Genomic DNA, 20,601 nt, shown 5'->3' on the forward strand with positions numbered 1-20,601 from the left:
AGTCAACCGTGTGAGGGTAATCTCCTCACTCCTTCAGTCTCTCTCTTTCTCTCACACTCTCTCCCTTTTTCCAGTAAGCCCCCCCTCTGGGAGGAGGCTGAGCCACTACACTCACATAAGCGAGACGCTCACACAAATACACAAACACATTTACGCGCACAAACATTCGCACCCATGCAGAGCCTAAAGGTGATTGCCTCATGCCAGCTCTGGACAGTGAGCCCACCGGTGAGAAGAGACATCACTACAGGCTACATTGCGCACTCACACACACACACACACACTCTCACACACACACACACACACACACACCTGCAGTAGCCTGTAAATAAAGGAATGAGTAGCATGTTTCTGCTATCTCACACTGTCCAAGTCTCACAATGTTACTTCAAGCTGTACTGAAAAGGTCCATAAAAGGACACATTTTTAAAATAAGTAATATAGAATTAAAAGAAAAACATGCATTTGCTTTGTCTTAGTGGTGTAGGGATGGTTGAGGTGGCAAGAAGTCATAGATTAGACTTGTGTATGTGAATACTTGTCCATGTCATTGACTAGATGTTTTGTGCTGCTATTCACTGCTCAGTGGCATGGCTTACGGGGCCACTTTAATTGAATGGGGCCACCGTTTATGTTATTAATTACACCTGTGCTCCTGTCTGTCTGGGTTAAAACTCTCTACAGATTGTTTTAAAAAACAAAGCAAGTGACTGCCAGTGATAATCTCCAATGATATTCCAGTAAAATAAAGTCAGTGTTATTAGGAAGATGATGGAGAACAACATGGCAAATGGGTGGCTAAGTGGATAACATGTCAACAGTAAGATCACAACTTCACAATCAATTTAATTTCTAGTATTACTGTGCAGTAGGTGAACTTCAGCAATTGATTACTGTTTACTTTTAGGTCTCTGAAATAGAGTTCATAATGATAGGCATTTGATTAAGCCGGTGTATTTATCTTGTAATTAAAGCCTATTCTTAGTGAAGAGTTAGATAATGATAACGTGGCAGCACATTTCACCATCATGAAATTACATTCTAATATCCTACATGCAAGACTCTCAATGAAAAGTGTTCTGCATAAAGCCATGTTGGTTCTTTTGGACTATTTGAATCTATGAAAACCTATTCAAAATAAAAAGTTCTTTATTGTACCATGCTGACACCATTTCAAGCAGAATATAAATGATACGGGTTATTTCCAAAAATACAATTTCAATACGTCTATGTATTGGATCACTAACGTGATTTGTAGGAGAAGAAAGTGTTGTTTAAAATAATGTTTAAAATAGTTTTATTGAAATAGAGGTCATCGCACACAAACACACAGTGTGGAGGGAGAGGAGGGGAGAAGCAGAAAAAAAATATAGTTCATGTCTAACATTCTTTCTCCCGTCATGAGTCTGCCTGCTTGGCTTTAACAACTGAGCCGTCCCCATCAATTAGTCTAGATGCTGGACTTTCATTGAGATTAAGTGACCAATATCAGTGCTTGCTCACAAGAAAGACACTTTTCACGTCTACCCAACAATCTGTTAAGTCAAAACACATGTGGTGATCCAAGGCAAGAAGCCTGCAAGGGGTCTTCTATGCAATGAAAAACAGGTGCTCTACTTTTTGGCCATGTAATACCCCATTTAGCCTCTGGAGCAAAGGTTATCCAGCTAATAGCTGCCTTGTGGTGCACTGGGAAGAGCTGTGCACATGGCCGGAGTAAACATCTGGGACGGATTGTACATACTTGCAACATATGCTTCAAGTTCAATTAAAATGAGGCCTTGGCATATTTATTAATCTTTTTTCCCCTCTACTCTCTCTCTGTTGCTCTCTCTCTCTCTCCTTCCCTTTCTCCCTTATAGGCCTGTGCCATAAAAAGAGGCCTCCTTTGACCCGTCCTTCATACTTACTCACACAATCTGAAGCCGTACCTCATATACAATGTAAAAGACCTCATATCCAAAGTAAAAGACAAATTTGTTAAGCCTTGAAACTCCATTTGTTCTGCACTTAACCAGGCTGGAGAGAGAGCAAAGCGAAAAGAGGGAGAGAGAGTGTATCAGAATGAAAGGGAAAAAAGGCAGGGAAGGGGACGATTGAGGGTTAGTGTAGAAGGAGAGTGGGAGGGTAGAGACATGTAGGCGAAGAAAAAAGAAAAATGCCCCCTTTTCAACTTCCCTACAGCTCAAATGAAATGCTAACAGTTGAGGGGAGCAATAGATCAAAATGTATGAAGCCAGAGTTGGTAAATTGTAGCCTTTGTGGTGGCTGTGCTATCCAGCATCCCAGCCCTGTGTGAGCACAGAGAGCAAGGCCCTCTTATGTGGAATAATCAGTTTGGCACCAAATCTGACAGAGGCCACAGAAGCTGCTGCTGCACCTCATTTCAATATGAAAGTCCAAAATGTATTTCATATAATCTGCAGCTTTTCAAATGCCTGTATTTTTTATTTTTTCCCTGAGAGGACGTAGGAAATGCAATGATGGAGGACAGACGTAAAGAAGCGGTAGAAAAAAAGAAAAAAGGTTCAAGGTTGCCTGGTGCATATCTTCAGTCAGTGCCCCCCTGTACATTTCAGCCTTGGAACTTCACAGCCATGAAACTTTGCTTCTGCGTCGCTGTGGGAGAGGATGTAATGCTCACGTATCTTTGTGTGCTCATCGACCAACTGGCTGCCTGGCTGACTGATTGCCTGACTGGCCGACTTACTGGTGGGATGACTATTTGACCATCTGCACTATAAATGTATTTTCTTAACCCTTTTGTTGCAGTCTTGCACTTACGACCCTTCACAAATGGGAGAGGTTCTAGCAAGGTTGCAGTTGCATGAGTAAATTCAGCAGAGTGTCCTCAGGCAAAATCATTTTCAGATATCAAATTGCCTGGTCAAAGGCCTTTACAATTACCATTACAAACAGCCAGAGTTTTCCTCCAGAAAGATTACCAAAACAGACCATGCAATTTACCACATCTTAGCCTACTAACCTTTATATTGCTGGAGTGTGGCTGTAAGGCATCGAGTATCAGCTCAAGTAATTTCAGATTCCAGATTGTTCAGTTGAGGTAGTTCACGGTTTTCACAGTAAAAGATTTGGACTTAACTTAAAAGCTCAAGTTTTTGTTTCTTGGCCTTGTTTAGCACAGCTCGAGTCTCATCAGACTCAAACAGAAAATAGTTTTCATTTCAAGTGAGCCTCACAAAAAAAAAAAACCAAAAAAACAAAACACGGTGGGTGGATAAAGAGCTGTACCATTTCAATTACCATTCCCAAGTGGAACATTGACAAGGTACTGTATCCTATCCAGTGGCATTTATTTCAGTAGCTGTTCCTACAGTGTAAACGAGCGGAGGCAGTAAAGCAGCCACCTGTTGTTACCTGATAGTGTCTGGACAAGCCCAGATGCTGTTTTACTGGGACATAAAGGAGCGGTGAATGGACCTAAATAGCTAACTAAGCACTTTATATGGGTGCATGTTCTCAGGAAGCAGGGCTGAAGCACAATGTTAGTAACATAGATTCAACATAGTGTTATGTCAAGGCAGAAATAAGGAAAGTGTACCAAACTGCAGTAAAAGACCAAAGCAAAGCGAACCACAAGGAAGAAAGGTGAGGAATGTGCCGTGTATATACCTACAGAGAAAACATTTCAAAAGGTTAAAAGGTTATACAATCTTTGTACATGTGTTTGTGCCTCAGGCAGTGAGAATAACTGAACAGGGGAGGAGATGGGAGGGGAAGACGGAGTCATTTTGTTCGTTTGTTTGTGTTTCCGGTGTCAACCCCTCCTGAGGCAGTGTGTGTGTTTGTTTGTGTGAGTGCATCCCTGGCAAGACATAATTACCTTGTCATCTTTGTCAAAATCCTCATCCTCGTCCTCCAGCAGGTCCTCCACCACTTGCTGACAGTTGCAACACAGGAAAAAGAAAAAAAAGAGAAAGAGAAATAAAAATGTTTATGCAACCGCTATAGTACAGATAAATATTAGATAACACAGGGTTAACATCATCAGAACAGCCAAAGAGGCATACTAAAGCTGATTGGTTATGCTTATGTCTGGCAAGAGTTTGTTAATGAGTATGGAAATCATGCAGATAGCAACAACTATTGGATTGGTGGGTGCTAATATGTCACAAGCCTCAGAATGTTTAGAATTTAATTTTAGAAACATGCTGTTGTTTAAACGTGTTGACACTTCTGGAAATGTAAGCAAATGCTTTGGCTTTGAATTTCAACGGGCTGAGGATTAAAGTCTATTCATCCACTCAAATTGCACCGCACAAAAGAATTCAAATCTTACACCATTCAGCGGGATGAGACAGCAGAACTCTGATTCTGCTTGGTCTCTCGTCTGACCTTTTTGACCTTTGCACTCGTCTCTCACCTCTACAGTCAGCTTTCCTATCGCTATGCATTCATCTATCTATCGTTCCACGTCCTCTCACAGAATGATGCTCCATGAGAGAAGAAATAAGAAAGCCTACAGCACAGAGAGCAAGTCACAAAGAACAGCAACTATGTGCTTCAGTGGTCCACAACCGATGAAACCAGAGCTGGTGTAGCTCTCAAGCCCCAAGATACCATGATACATACCGTACAACACAAAGTAAAAATGACAGAGACAAAGTCATGTGCACACAGTCAGAAACACAAACACACAAACTCTCATGGATACAGATACTGTACAACATAACAATGGTAGGCTACATGCAAGTTGTAGCGTTTCCTATTCAGTGACAGAATTTTTACAAACACATTAAGAGACATTGAAATGTAATTGAAAACTATGGAAAATAAAGATCTTCATATACAGACAATATATACATACAAAGCAACAAATAAACAAGTGTTTTTGCCTACATGGAAAGCCCTTAACCTATAAGAGCAGTGTGTGTTTAGAGATACTATATCTAATTAATGTTTATTGATACAGTGCTTGTGTTGTGTGTCTTTGTGAACATGTACAAGTTCATGTGTGTAGTCTGATGCCATTGATGGCGAAAACCACATCTCACTGCTGCATCTCTTATCCACCCTCTTTCTGTCAATCACACATCAAACCTACAAGGTCATATTGTTGCTCCCAATTTACATAAACAAACACCCATATCATAAACCCTACAGCCGTCAACCTCGGCATTCATCTGCTCTCATTGTTGTGTACTGTGTTACCAACCCCAACCCCCAAAAAACCTTTGCCCAGACTCAACCCATCACCACAACCCCCTAACCACCTCCAGAACATCATAAACTAGTCTGGAGAAATCCAAAAATCATTACTTAACAAGACAATAGCTTTTGTCCTTTTTTGTTTTTCATTGGAATAAGGGGGGAAACTATGTGGTGGTTGACATAAGCCTCTTATGTAAATGCAGCTTCCCACACAAACAAAAAGGAGTTCAGAACAGCAGAGTTGAGAGGGTAGAGTCAATAGTGCGTGTGTGTTTGTGTGTGTGTTCTATCAATAGCTGCGAGTCACTAGGGCAAAGTGTTGTGCATGTATGCTGTCTGACTGTATAGCAACTGGTTATTCCCAGTTCACTGAGACTCCATCAGTGTCTAGACAAATAAGCCTGACTCTTCACAGTTCACAATCTCCTTATTGATACAGAATATGCTCACAACTACAATACAAATACCAGAGACTCAGCCGAGGCAAAAGATAGACGTGATACTGTAAAATGAAAGCCTTCTAGCATCTCTAAACAAATGAACTATACTGTTTATAAAGTCATCATGGTTCCTCCCAAATCCTTTCACCCGTGCCAAAATACAAACATAATGGATTCCTCCACACAGAGGCTTTACTAGGGCACGCCTGGCACACGCTCCAAACTTTAAACAAAGGGAATGAGCATGAGCTAGCCGGAGAAGCATGACCTAGAGAGACAGAGAGAATGATAGAGTCGTTTGTCTCCCTCTGCTCTCCGCTCTGCTTTCTCTCCTCTAACGCCTCTGGTTACAGAGAGAAGTCATGTTTCCTGCAATGAGACAGTGTAAAATTAATAAATAAAAAGACATGGAACATGTCATCTGCCCTGAAGATTGCCACGGCTAAATGTGCACACTGAAGCTACGGTCTCAGAAAGGGAGGATATAAATTACCTCAGTGCAGCCGATGAATTCCAAACATCTTTCTTTCTTCTCTCCCTCTACCTATCTCTCATTCTTTCTCTCTTTCTAAGACCTGTTTGGTGTATGATATCATTTGTCTGCTTATCCCCCCATTATCATGTTGTTTGAATTACTATCATTACAGCACGGCAGCATCAAAGCCTTGCTGTCAACAAGATCGTGTAGAGCTCACATTGCCTGCAGAGTTGCTCCAGTCAATTCAATATCTACTGAGGTGGGGATTAACATATTCAGACCTATTCAAATGATACAGGGATGATGCAGGCTACTCTTACAGATTACACTGTGCACCATAAATACATACAAAGATGGTGATAATATAAAATACACACAAGAATATAAGTGAGTACAATGACATTGAGAGTTCAAACAGCTCTGGAAGTATGAATACATCTGTTTGGCCTTGGTAGCTTATACCTAAAAAGCTGATTCTTGCAAGAATTAAGTTTCTGTTGAATTGGCTCAGATCCCAGCACAAGCTCTGCTACATCACTCTGATTTCTTCTCTCTTACTGTTCCTCCCATCCATGCAGAATGTTGTCTGTGAAGGATAAACTACTGTCAAGTACTGAAAATTATTTGTACATGTTTTCACTCTGAAATAACATTTTGATAATGTGCGTGAATCCTTTTGCAGAGTGGTATATTATCCTCATCAGTGCATCCTTGCATGAATATTGCTTTACTGCATTTGGTACCTGATACCAACAGATACCAGACAGCTACAAAACTGTGACAGTCCTATGTTTTACATCTTCATGTTAGCACTTATTTACATTCAGCCTTACAACGCCATCTTTTTCTACCATTTACTGTTGCTCTGTCCCAGCTGAAGAGCACGATGCTAGCTAAAATCTGCCTGAACTGAAGTTTTTTTTTTAAAAGTCTGGCCCCCCAAAAAATCTGAAGTAGGCAAAAAGTCCAGGGAGTGTTTGGATATGATGTTTTCCGGTGTGAGTGAACCCTTGCTGCACAGACTGGTGGACTGAGATGTGATAAACAAGGTGTAAAAGTGTTAAAAGGACAGAAAAAGTTTTTCCAAGAACTTTCTTTAAAAAAAAGGTAGAAATTTCTGATGCCCTATTGTATTTTCCTTTTTGCCTCCACTGGGAGCTTCTTGCACCATCAATAGCACAACAGCACCCCTAGTGTCTTTTCAAGAGTGCACACTCTTAGGGTCACAAGGGATCATTACTGTGACCTTCTGCTTATAGTCTCATGGATTTATAGTATTATAAAGAATGTGATAGCAAAGATGATCCTAAGCCCCCTTAGCTTCAGTCAAGGCAGCATTTGTAGCTGTGATCTGGCTCTTTAATTTAAAATTGGCTATCTTAATGTATGTCCTGTTATTAACTCTCATAAAGTGTACTTTGACGTTGGAGGATGAGAAGTTACAATAGGTTGCAGCTTACAGAACTTACCTAAGAAATACAAAGTCAAAATAGCCAAAACAAGTTTTAAACTGAGGTAACAGGTTGTGTCTGGTTTAGAAATACGGGAAATATATAACCAGCCAAATGATTGCAATATGATAATTAGGCATAATTGTAAAACAACACTGTATGAAAATACACAGGAGGGTTCAAACCTAACTTCACAAGTCAGGAACACAAAAGCTGTACTTAAAGTGGATGGATGCTACTTTCATGGACGTAAAACAGAACAGACTCTGTTTGGATCAATGAAACCAGTGCATACACACTCCACAGAGGGAAAGTAAAAAATCTACTACCTGAAGTAGTAGCCACATCATTTCACCCCTCCTCTGAAATGCTTCTATACTCGCCCCTCTCTCTCCCTGGCCGGGCTGAGCTCCACTATCTCCCCTCCTAACCTTCCCAATGACAGCCGCAGGGGGAATTGACGCCAAGGCAGACATCCCGGCGAACATGAAGATATACTTTCTCCTCCTTTTTTCCCCCCATTCCTCTATCCCTCCCTCCCTCCATCCTCCTGCTGCTCTTCCTCTTTGATACGTGAGGGGGTTTTAACCTCTCCAGCTGCTGAGGTTTGGCCGACTGGCTGGCTGGGGGATCTCAAGGCCCTACTTGGTATGCACTGTCCATGAGTGTATATGTATGTGTGTGTGTTTGCGTGTGCATATTGCCTACACCACAGTTTCTGCAGACTGGGGGAGGGCTGTGTGTCTGATAAGGGCTGCTGGCTGAGCCTGGCTGACCCACGCGGGCCCTTCACAAGCTGTCAGAGCCGTGGCCCTTAGAGGGTGGCCTTTCCATCTGCACTGCCCCAGCCAGGGCTCACCCAGCAGGGGGCTAGATAGGGGTGAGGCTGGGGTGCTACCAGAGCTGGAGGCTGGGGGTGGAGGTGGGAAAGGCAGCTCCATATTCATGAAACCAACACCAAATCTGTGACCACTGGAAAAGATTGAGTTTCTGGATGGTAATGTAAGCATCACGCACACAATGTACATTTCTCATTGCTTATTTGCTGACAATATCAGCAAGTGTGTTTAGTCAGAGATTCAGCAGCTATCCAGTGGAAATCACAATATTACATGCTCCACTGGCATTGTTGAGATAGTCAGTAAATACAGTAAAATCCGTGATAAGATGTTTGTCCTTCTCAGACAGATGATACTGTGTTGTCTTATTGTTTTTCATACTCAATTGTGGAAAAGAGGGCTACAGCTGGTACATACTTGATGTGCAATCTATTGCACACAAACACACTCACATCTGTGGGCTTAAGCTCAAGGTTTAAACTGAAAACCTCGCAAACAGCTACAGCGTGTGTACTGTACAGTCAAAACAACAACAAGAAGCACTGAGGCAGACACTGAGCTGCTGACGTTGTTAGCAAAGAGCACAGACAGTTACAAAGGTTCAGTGTGATGAAGGGAGTTAGACAAATGGAGTGAAAGGAAGAGAAAGAGAGATAACATGATGAAAAGGGAGGCTGGGAGGATTCTGCAGTGGCATTCCTGATGCTCCCGATGCTCCCGTCCCGCTTCAAACTGTGCCCGTTGCCTGTCTTTCTGCCTGCCAGCCTGCCATCCTATCTGCCAGTTTAGCAGAGACAGAGAGGCAGCGAGAGGAGCAGAGAGGAGCGCGGTGATGCCGGGGCGGCACGGGGGAAATCAGTGGGGCACAGGCGCTCTCAGTTAAAAGTGACATGACCTTTTGATTTTGTCACCTGTCACCAACTGCCATGTCTGACTCCACACTGAGGAGTGCCTGCCATCCACCGCTGTTTTCCTCTGCCTCTGTCGCTACGTCTCTCTGAATGCCTCTCTGTCTTTTTCTGTCTCCTGCTCCCACTCCATCTCCTTTTCTCGTTCTCCTTTTCTTTCCAGAGTTGTGGTTTTATGGGCAAAAAGTGGAGGTAAGAATTTTTGCTGGAGTTGAGGTATAATAGGCAGCATTTCCTCCTTTCCTTCCAGCTTTCCTAATATTTACTCCCCTCTACCTGTGTTGTGTGTGGCTCTTAATGAGGGCAGATGTCACGGCACAGTGTTTGGAGACGCAGAAAAGAGTTTTTGAGATGCAAAATCAGGGAGAAAATAGAATAGATAAAAATGGCAATGAAGTCTTGTTCCAAAAAAATCATACATTAATACAGTCTTGGAAATAAACCCGATTATTTTTACACTAATGAACAATATACTGCTGTCACGCTGAGTGCTTCACAGTAAGGAAAGTAAAGATTAAACTACAACAAGAAGAACCACACAAATACAAAATGACAATATTAGTAAAAAGCCTTAGTCAATTATTTTATTTTAAAGGATGACTAAGTGCAAGGAGATTAAACTGTATCTAACTCAGGATGTAGAGTGGGTTAATATAGCTCTATCCCGCTGTTGGAGGCATGTCTGTAAGTGTGAAGTATCTTCAGGCTATTAAGGTCTTCTCTTCTGTAATGGGTTGGCGGATCCAGTGGGGTGAATCTATGTAATAGTTTGGAGCATGGGATAAAGAGGATGGTTCTCCAGTGTCACAAGGCCTAATTGCCCGTCATCCTGTGGTAGAAAGAGATATCATCATGTTCTGTATGTGCCCTCTACGACAGGCTGCACTGAAATTAACACCTTCATAACATCTGGTATGGGCCTTTCTGGGCCAACAGCAAGGAAGGATTTCTATTGGGATGTTTCTCTGCTCCTTAATCTCAACGCCCATCATATATACTCTCATGCAAGCAGGCGCACACATTAATATGGCACACTGCTATGAAAGCAGTGCACATGCATGCACACGCGCCTTCCAGCCCTTTTCTCTTCCAACAGAGCTGCCTGTCCTCTGGTTGACCGAGCCCAGCCTACTGGCAGCTTCCTGTGCAACAGACTTGGGATGGATCTAAGCCCCAAACTGTTCAGGGTTTCAAGATATAGATGGAGAGAAGAGGGTCATTAGAGTGCTCCTCCACATCCACACAAATGCAGATGTAGGATGGGCCTTTCTTGATAGTGTATTTCTGTCTTTGAATGTCAAAGTAAAAGCAGTATCATAGTATATATTCAGAAGGATAAAAAAGGTCCTCTTCTTTGTTTGTTTGTTTCAGTGAGCATGTTACAGCATGACACACAGGTCAGCTAACAGTGTTGAAGAGTCAGGTTTCACAGGTCAGAGTGCTACATGATAAGAGAGGAGGTCGGTAACCTTGCTGGTGCATCGCCTCCTTTAATCGCTGTTCTGAGGACGCTCCGACTGCTTAGTAGGTACTGGTCAAGGTTGGGGCGAGGGTAAGGAGTGCTGATCCGGGATGTGTTTGCAAAGCAGCATGTAACCACACAACATTCAGTGACCCTGAGTGTTGAATTACAGCGTGTGGAGAACACTGTGTTTGTTTATTTGCTATAGACAGGACTAAGGACTGTGGTTGCGGTGTAAAATCAGAGAAGGGTCCTCACATTGAACCCATCAGATGAAGCAAGGCCCTTCAGTTCATTAGGAAGTCTGTACTCAAGTGTATACTTTCTTCTCTCTCTTTCTTCCCCCAGCGTATCCCCCTCTCTCTATCTCTCTCTCTCCCCCTTCAGAGTGAGTTCAGCAGAGATTCCTTTGGCATTACCCTCACCCCAGACTGCTGGAAAACCGCAGCGCTCCGGATGCTGACCCTTGCTCGGCTCAGCACAATGCTTTAATTTGGTGTGTTGTTTAAAGTAATTAGAAAGCCTTTTTCCCCTTGTTTTCTTTTCTATTCTTTTTTGTTCTCTGCCAAGTACGAGAGGGAAACAGTGAGTCGTCCATGACTTCAGCTTGATAAAGACTCGGAAGAGGATTCCAGGGGACCAGGAGAGGAAGCGAAGAGCGCAGAGACTGTATGCTCTCGCTGTACCCACTTCCCCCCTGCACCGCCGCAGATTGGGAAACTCTGTCTGAAAACAAACAGGGACAGGACTCAAGGGATACTTCTGTCTGAATGTGTGTGTTAGAGTATATATGTGTGTGTGTACACACCATTCGCAATCACAAATGCCTGAAAATAATGAATGCTTACACCATTGCACGTTACTTTTACTGTATGTATTCAAATTTGACATAAGATAGTAATAGTACGACTGAAAGAGGAAGAGAGTTGATAACGGAGCGAGGAAAGAGGGTTCATCACATTCACCAATCCTGAGGCAGTAAGATTGCAATGCAGAGACAAGAGAGACAACGATTGTCAGAAAATCTTCTTTGTGTCGGCCGTGCTGCTCTGTACTGCTCAGCACAACTGTCATAGCGGCAAGAAAAGGAGCATTAATGGTGCTAATCTTTCACAATTAATCCCACTTTCATCGGATATATTGTTGCAAAGAATGTCTGCACACACTCATGCATATGCAAACTGGTGTATGCATACTTGCACACCCACAGAAGATAGAAATACACACACAATTTTCACACAGACGCATAAAGATAACTTTTATCTCTATGTACACAGTGTATTTTCCCCACACACATTTAAGTACCACGCAAACACACACCTGGCATGACTCACACATGCAAATGTGTTTGCATGAGCTGTAGTTTGAACACTTTGGTTGTGCCTAAATCATAACCTTGGAATAAAATAACATGCCAGACAGATATTTAGTATTCATGCATCATACACACATTACCTACATATACACTATTGCTATCCTACCGTCTTACACTGCGTATTTGCTTCTGACTATATGACCACCAGCCTGAACCAATTTCTCCAGATATCCTCCACTAGCCAATACCAGCACTGGCACTCCAGTCCACATATGTCAAGACTGCTGAACTCTAAGACGTACACTCATTTAAATCCATTGCTGACTGTGCTCATATGAAACTTTACAGCAGTGCTCTGATGGCTGAAAAAACATTTCTGGCCTTGGTGAGCTACTCATCCCTGTGTCCCAGGCAGATAAGTCCTTTAAAATCAACCGAACCCGAAGAAGATGATCTCGAAGCAAACTTCAGAGACAAAAAATACAAAATAAACCCCACCTTCAACTTGGACTGTAACTGGGCAAATAAAATCCAAAAATATTAGCTACAAGAAGGTTATAGTTGGTGGCAAAGATTTCAAATGGTACTGCTTCCATCAAAACCATACAATGTTTAGTCTGACATACCAACTGAAAGCCAGTCAAAAATATGCGGCCCAGATTCCTGGTCTGAATGTGGAGGTAAATTACAGTGTTGCAATTCTACTAAGACAGTATCAGATATTAAAAACATTGAAACTGAAAAGATCTTATGTCAGAACACTAATAAGTGTCCATATCTCTCAATACATAGGGCAACTTTGCAGAACTGAGCAGGAACAGTATTGTTGTACGAAACGGCACTTGCAATACGAGTATCAACAGTATCAAAATGTCTTAATGTTCCAGCCAATTCCTGAGGTACTTGAGACACAATAGTCCCTTTCAAGAAGGAGAGAAAAGCAATTCTGCATGAAGTGGGAGTTACATGTACTTGCTCGTATGTGAAGTGAGTTGAGAATATGTAACCTTTGTTGCCTCATTCTAATTAGGAAGTGCATGGGAAAAGAATATCATTAGGTCTGGATAAATACAAGCAGCAGGTGGGGGGGATAAATTGTCATGCCGGGTTTTGTCTTAAGGCATGTGTGATTTTTTTTGTCAAGCAATGTCGCCATCTACAGGCGAAGAAAAATACCATCTAAACTTTAAGCCTGTGTCATTCACAAATTAAGTGTTTTATTTAGTCTGTGAACTTATTAGCAAATGCAAACCTTTCTATTCTTAACTTATCTGACCCTACCCAGTTTAAAACACCTATATTTCAGTATGTACCATAAACTACTCTATTTCCACTAGGTTATTGTCACTTAACAAAAGGCTTCTATATGTCTCATAGGGGTTGTCTTCAGCTGATTATTCTCAACTTTTTAAGTTTACAAATAGAGAAACTTAGCGCTAAAGACCGGCCAAAAAAATCTGTGTTGTAAGTTATGTACAGTTCACATCTAATTCCATTTTATGTGTAATATTACAATGACACAGAGCAGTGAGATTTGGTTCATCATAATGACAGAATTTAATCTGTCTTTCAAATCCAATCTAATTTAACCCAAAGAATCCTTATGAAGAGAGATAAATAAACACATATAGAAGGCGACAGACGGCAAGAAAATATGAGGTCTGTTAACTGGTTATTTCCAACTGAGTCTTGGAAAAAGGGACTTATTAAAATTAATCACTTCATTGTTCACGCTCACTCCATAGTCTAGCTCTCTCTCTCGTTTTCACTCTCTACTCTCCAAATGTGCCTGGCCATGATTAAAACATGTCTGTTTCTCCATGACATTGCTTTGACATCATTTAATTGGTATAAGAGATAAAAAAATAAATGAATTAAATAAATATACTACCAGGTAAGTGGCGTAACATAGCTCAAGGTGACAGGCTATTATTTCTCCCCTTTCTTTGCCTCAAAGAAGGCAAAGTGAGAAATGTGAGATTGGACTGAAAATGCAGCTCCTCAAGGGGCAGATAGAGTTTTTTTAATTGCTCAGATTTCTTTAAATTAAATTCAAATTTTGCCTACTTTATAACTGCATTTTTAAAAAAAGGTATATTTTAAATGATATTGTATCATACTCTTATTGTTTCTTTAAAAATGTATGTTGCCGTCTTACTCATCTGTACATCTATACTCATCATCACCAATCAAATTTTCACCACACAAATGTGTAATATTTATATTAAGTATAGAATGAAAAGGAATTAAATGTACGTAAATGTGATTAATGCCGTAAATAAAACCAGAGTGTGATGTCTCCATAAAACAATGGTGCCTGAGTTGTAACTCTGCATTTTGGGTTAATAGAGGCTTTTACAGTGAAATGAAAGAAGCTATGGGGTTACTCACCACATCTTGCCTGGTATCCTTCCCTGATGTGATGAGGATGTAGTTCCAGGCCAAAGGCAGCAGCAAAGCCAGAGGAATCATATAGAGTTCAAAGTTCCAAACAACGATGACAAAAAGCTGAAGAGAAAAAGAATAAAAAACAGTCAGCAAAAGAAAAGTGAGAACAAAAAATTGAGAACAGTGTGAGCTAAGAATGTATACATTCAAGACCCCATAATGACCCTCATGAGGCAAACTCTTGAGAACGTACGCCGACCATATGTGCGATTTGAAACGATACACATTAAACCACATTTGTATGCAGAATCATAACCACCATGGAACAAAGAGTATAAATAAGACTTAGTTTCAACAAAAGGTACAGGCCTGGTGTTGGTGAGCCCAGGTTCAACACCCTGACCCTAAAGGCTTTCTGGGCCTTCAGCCGAGGAGGACTATGATAAGGAGGATGAGTACGAGCCGTCAGGGCCTCTTTCCTCCTTGCCAATCATCCCAGAGGCTGAGGTCATGTACCGTTTTCAGCCACAGCACGTCAAAGCTGACCCTTCCATACTCAATCCTAAACCCAGCATCTGACCTCACACACCCCACACCCTGAGACCCTAACCCTGTCACTCCAAGCCCCAATACCCTCTCTCCTACCCAATAAGATTCTTATGCCCCATCTCTAACCTTCTCTGCACCCATCTGCCAAAACCATAACCTCTATACCTCCCCTCTCATCAGCAAACAAGAAAAGTACCGTCTGAAAATTAACCTTTGCTAAAACCCTGTATTCTGGTTTTGGCAAGTTCTTCAGCCTGTGACAACAGATTATTGCGGTGGTTGGGAGAAGATATATGTGGGAAAGTTAAATTGCTAATGATGGAAGCTTGTTATTTAATGGTGGCACTGTGTCAACTGTGAGAAAGGTTGTGCTGAAAGCAATGGGGTGTTTGGTGGAAATAAAATCAGTCAGAAGCAGACAGAACAAAAATAATATTAGTCTATTCTAATAATTGTATGTATAAGTATAGAGATTTTTAATCGATTGATAAGACCTGAGCAGCAATTACAACAAGTGCTGAAAATGCAAACCATGCCTAACACTTAATCTGTTCTAGCAAAACATATTTATCAAATTCAAGTACAAGAAATCCATTATTTCAAATATGAGCAAAGAAGATTTGAAATTAATTACTCTGTATGGAAATGCGTCCATGTTTAACAATCAGTTGTGATGGGAAACTTTTTTAAGAGTAATGAAATTGAGACGATTACTGCAAAGCAGATTTATTAGTCTGTGTACCAATTATGATCTATCCTGTTTGGCTGAACAACATCAACAAGAGAGAAAGCTTAATCATGAACAATCAAATTGCTTTATTTCTGTGTGTGTGGAAAAAGAGAGACAGAGGAGACTGAAAAGCAAGCTCTTCATTGTGTTTACAGTCTAAGGTTAATGTGAATGTGAGGTTCAAAAGCCACTCAAGAGTGTGTTTGCAGGTCTGCTGTTACTGTAGTGGTGCCAGTCAGACACTAAACTGCATACTGTGCCGTCGGTATTTCATTTTACGCACGCGCACACACGCATCTAAATATCTATGTAAACAACTCTTCACAATAACACAATTAAACAATTACATTTTCTAAACTTTACCCCTTCTCATGTAGAAAACTTTGAAAGGCTCATATCCAAACTTTTGAATAAAACTATAACTTCATGTAAAATTAACTAACTGACACTGAGTATACAAAGCAAAAAGAGACATAAATTAAATATTAGAAATGTCCAGTGCATTTGCATAATGCTCACAGCAAAATTTACTTTTCAAATAAACCTGAATGGTCTTGGTGCAACAACCAAATCTCCCGAAAGGATCAAAATCTTTCCCCATCTCTCTCAAGCTCAACTTCACTTTCTCAGATACAAAGAGTCTTTCTCTGACACAGCTGTGTAGGAGAATTGGAAATAAACTATTCAATAATTTATAGTTGTATACTAATAAGCACCACAACCATTTCCCTTCATACATCCTACAAAGCTGTTAGGACCGCAAATGCTCAGCAACAGAAATGTGCATACAGACAAACACAACACCACATGTTCTCACACACACACACACACACTCTCCACAAAATGTAACCATTCTAAAATTATCCGTCTTCCTACAAATTATAATTTACAAATCTGTAACAATGATAAAGACTGGAATGATCTCTAACTAAACAAAGTGCAATAGAGGTGCAGAAACACTACTTCAGTCAAAGGAGCTCACTTGTTTTAAAATCTATTCTGGTAGAGAAAGCTATAAATAACTGCACACTTACAAACATCTTCATGAGATACACATAGTCCTTTCAAATACTCTGCTATAAATATACTGTTCAGCAGGCATGTAGTACTGTAATTATATTTAGTGTTTGGTTCCCTAATCGCTCATGGTATCGCTATCACACAACAGACAAATTAATTGCTCCTCGCTGTCCTGATGTTTTTATGAAACCTTATTTTATGTTTTTTTTCTCCCTTTGCCTGAGGTTGTTTAACCTGTCCTCCCCTTCATTCCTCCCCCATTTGGTTATAGTAGCTGAGGGCGAAGTTTTGACTGGCAGCTAGAGGAACCGGACACCCAGGCTCAGGAGTGGCCAGCTCTGCCCCGTCTTCGTGCCCCCCGGCTGGGTAATAGGGGCCCTGCAGTGCCTGGACCTTTCCACCAAGACTGGGCGATCACAGCTACCCCCCACTGCTCGCTACACCAGATAGCACGCTCTTCGCCTGGGGAAGAAGGAGTGGGATGGAGCCTGCTGTGGATGTCAGTGACCAGAGAAAGGCAGAGGAAATAAACAACGAAGAAAACATGCTGGGTCGAAGGGAAAAAAGAGGGGGAAAATGCCAAAAGAAGCTCCAGACGTAGTCAATAGGAATAATTTGTAGATGACTGTGTGGTCAGAGACGCATTATGGAGTGGTCGATGACTATTCATATTGAATATGTTAACATGCACACAGAGGGAAGCTCACCATGAACGACTCTTGCTTTTTGTTTAATACTGGTGAATTCTTACCTGTGTGATAATGTAAAAATATTCACACAAACACAGTCAGTTTGTTTGGCTCTTTCTGTATATGTGCTTCTGTTTTATTCAAATAATGCAAACTCTCAAATTTAGTCTTGAGAGCATGTAAATAAATCTTCTCATACTACCACTGTAGGAATATAGTCCGTAATTATGTGAACTACTAAGAAACAGTAGTGATCAATATCCATTTTAGATTTAGTTTAGTTTTTTTATTCTGTAGTGGACATTTCATTTTGTCACCAAAACGCTGGTAGCAATTTACCAGCAAATCTATTTTGTCATAAAACCTAATCATCACTTCTTTTAAAATTATTTGTACTTCAACAAGTCGCGTGAGCTCAGCTTGAAGTGCACTGAAATATCTAGGAACAAAACTATTCACTTGTCATATAACAAAGTGAAATAATATTTTCCACTGTCAAATCTGCTAAACCATTTCAAATATAGTTAAAGGCTACATTTGAACTGGGCAAACTTCACATCCAAGCACAAGCTGAAATTCAAACACAATATATAATTAAAATAGACAATCACATGCATGAACAAAGTAAAACCATGGCAGTGTAATTTGTAATATTTTGGCTAAAATACCAACTCACAAAATCAGTACTAAATTATCTTGACAAGTCTCTGTAGTTGGACTTTATTATAATCTTTTAAGCTTTCTCTTAATATTAAGAAATCCCTGGAACATAAGAAGATATATTAAAAATGTTGACAAAATAGAGAAGTCAAAATGATTTATTCAAACACTCAGTGCAGCACGTTGAGAGTTGTATCTTGCATTATTTGTTTCAAAACACAACCCGCGTCCTTGCGGCTCTGAGCCGCGGCACTGTGGGAGGGTAATATTCAGTACTTTGGCTTACATTAACCACACACCAGGCTAACTTTCCCCCTGCTCTGTCTCAGTGGAGTGAAACTGAAGTTTGGATTTCAGAGTTCCTCTTTATCTCTCTTACATCAATTTCCATGCTGGCACTAAGTGTTGCCAGATAGCAACTAGAAAGTCCTGTTAAGTTCGAGGGAGAGAGGGAGGGAGACTGTGTCCTGTTTGTGACCAGATCCAACCATCATTCAGTGGTGCTAGACTGCCCCCTGCTGTACTCCTGCAGAATATAGATCTATAGCAAAATGAATGCTGTTCATCCGATAAAAAAAAAAAACAGCCAGAATGACAAAACCCAATGTGTCAAAGCCCGTCGTTTTGTAATAACATGAAAAATTAAAATACAGCATCCACCATTTTATGGCCATAGTGCTACAATTGCACACAGGTGCCTATGAGAAGTAAGGATGCCGTCTCCCCGACTTCTCAACAAAAGGCTTCACTTATTTTCTGTTGAGTCTCGATCTCTGGTGATTAAACTCTGACTTGGTATTCTCTGTTAGTCATGCCATTATATTTCAACTATCATTCATTTTGCAAATCAGGAGAGCAGTAAAATGTGAAAATATATCTTTCAAAGCTGTCCCTTGCTGTGGGCAAAGACGAACTCCAGACTTTAAAACTTTTAAAAGTTAGACAGGTTCTTTGAAGAGGAGTCAAAGGAGCAATTTAAAGAGACCTGGAGTGGTGTGTACCACTGACTGCTATGGAGTCTCTGCACTGAGTGTGTATGTGGGTATCAAACCAGCCAGCCAGACATGTGCAAACACACGCACACACATACACACACTCCAATAGTTGCTTCTGTACCCGTCTTTGCTTTTTTCCCCTTTTTTTATTTCAGCAGGGTGAATTTTTATCTAAATGCAAAGCAGGTGATAGGTGCTCCAGTTTCCTCTAGAAGTAGCTCCCTTGTCTGGGCTCTCTTCCTGATAAGAGTCCTACTTTGCCTGACATAAAAGAGCCCGGTATCATTTCCCCTGCCTCCCCAACAACCCCCAGCTCGCTGCCCTCGCCCTTCCCCGAGCTTCACAAAGCTGCCTCTATTTGCTCCCAATTCAGGGCCCAATTGCAGATAAAGTTACAGCAAATTTGTTTGGAGGAAGAGCTGCTGAAGCTTGCGGTCCCTGGGGCAATAACAGCCTTGTCTTGCAGGGGCCGTGGGGAGAGCTGGCAGCAGCAGGAGAACAGAACCCAACACCGCTCAGCCCCACAATGGCCTCAACTCTTTGGGAGGGAAAAGCAAAGGGAGAGGAGGGGAAGAAGAGATAAAGAGGAACAGGGATGGACGGATGGATAGAAGAGAGAGACACTCAGCTTGCAGGTGTGGAGAGAGGAAGCAGGCGCTTAACCCCGAGACAGGGAGACCCACCCACACACACACACACACCCACACACACCACCCATCATGCAGGACAGGAGGTAACTCCAGTCCCGTCCATTGTGCCAACGCCTCAGGCAAAGCTGCCACGGTGGCTGATTCACTGTCGGGATGGGTGGGTGACAGCAGTGTGGGTGTGAGAGAGAGCGACAGAGAAAGGCTGCATGTGAGACTATGCGATATCGCGCTCTCTCTCACATGGACACAAAACACACACAACATACACACTAATCACAGCTGGCACTAATGGGCGATGTGTACATGCGGCTGGCATTGCAGTATTGGGCAGAAGGAGTGAGGGACTATGAAGAAAATTTTGAACATTTTTATGGAGGGAATGTGAAGTGACACAGTGAGACAACAGCATTTTGATTTAATGTTGCTTTCACAAAAGACCGCAGATATACAAACATATTTAAATCCCCCAGCCAGACTTACTTAGCAGTTAAGAAGTGCACACATTTGTGAGTTGAATTGCCCACAACTCCACCTCTGTAGCTGCAGCCGTGTTGGAAAGTTAAGTGTAACATCTGTCTGGAAAGACAGCCAGACAGAAACACACGTGCACATGTGAACAGACACACATGCCCATAATCACACACAGCCGTACACCTTCATGAACGCACCACCTTGGCCAGATGGCCCCCCATAAAAACCCACTTAAAGAGATGAGCGAAGTGATTAAGAGGCCTCTCAAAGTGAGGGAGAAATGAGAGAGGGATGAAGAAATGGAAAGGGAGGGAGGGAGTACCTGTGTAGAGGAGAGGCCCTAAATACTCTGATGCTTTTAGCTAAGTGCATACTCCTACGATA

General features: G+C 41.6%; 1 protein-coding gene across 5 annotated transcripts in view; it reads right to left on the reverse strand.

Moving 5' to 3' along the window:
* The window catches only part of mctp1a (multiple C2 domains, transmembrane 1a), a 161,513-nt gene that overhangs the window by 22,239 nt on the left and 118,673 nt on the right, over positions 1 to 20,601 (reverse strand). For all 5 annotated transcript variants that reach the window (XM_038703636.1, XM_038703637.1, XM_038703635.1 and 2 more), the window contains 2 exons: positions 14,457 to 14,573; positions 3,845 to 3,901 (listed from right to left, as the gene is read on the reverse strand). In XM_038703636.1, the coding sequence (XP_038559564.1) occupies positions 3,845 to 3,901; positions 14,457 to 14,573 (174 nt within the window). The remainder of the gene's footprint in view (positions 1 to 3,844; positions 3,902 to 14,456; positions 14,574 to 20,601) is intronic.

Source organism: Micropterus salmoides, unplaced genomic scaffold, assembly GCF_014851395.1.
Source record: "Micropterus salmoides isolate LMB-PRFRI ecotype aquatic unplaced genomic scaffold, ASM1485139v1 Ms_hic_scaffold_7, whole genome shotgun sequence".
NCBI classification, from domain to species: Eukaryota; Metazoa; Chordata; class Actinopteri; order Centrarchiformes; family Centrarchidae; genus Micropterus; species Micropterus salmoides.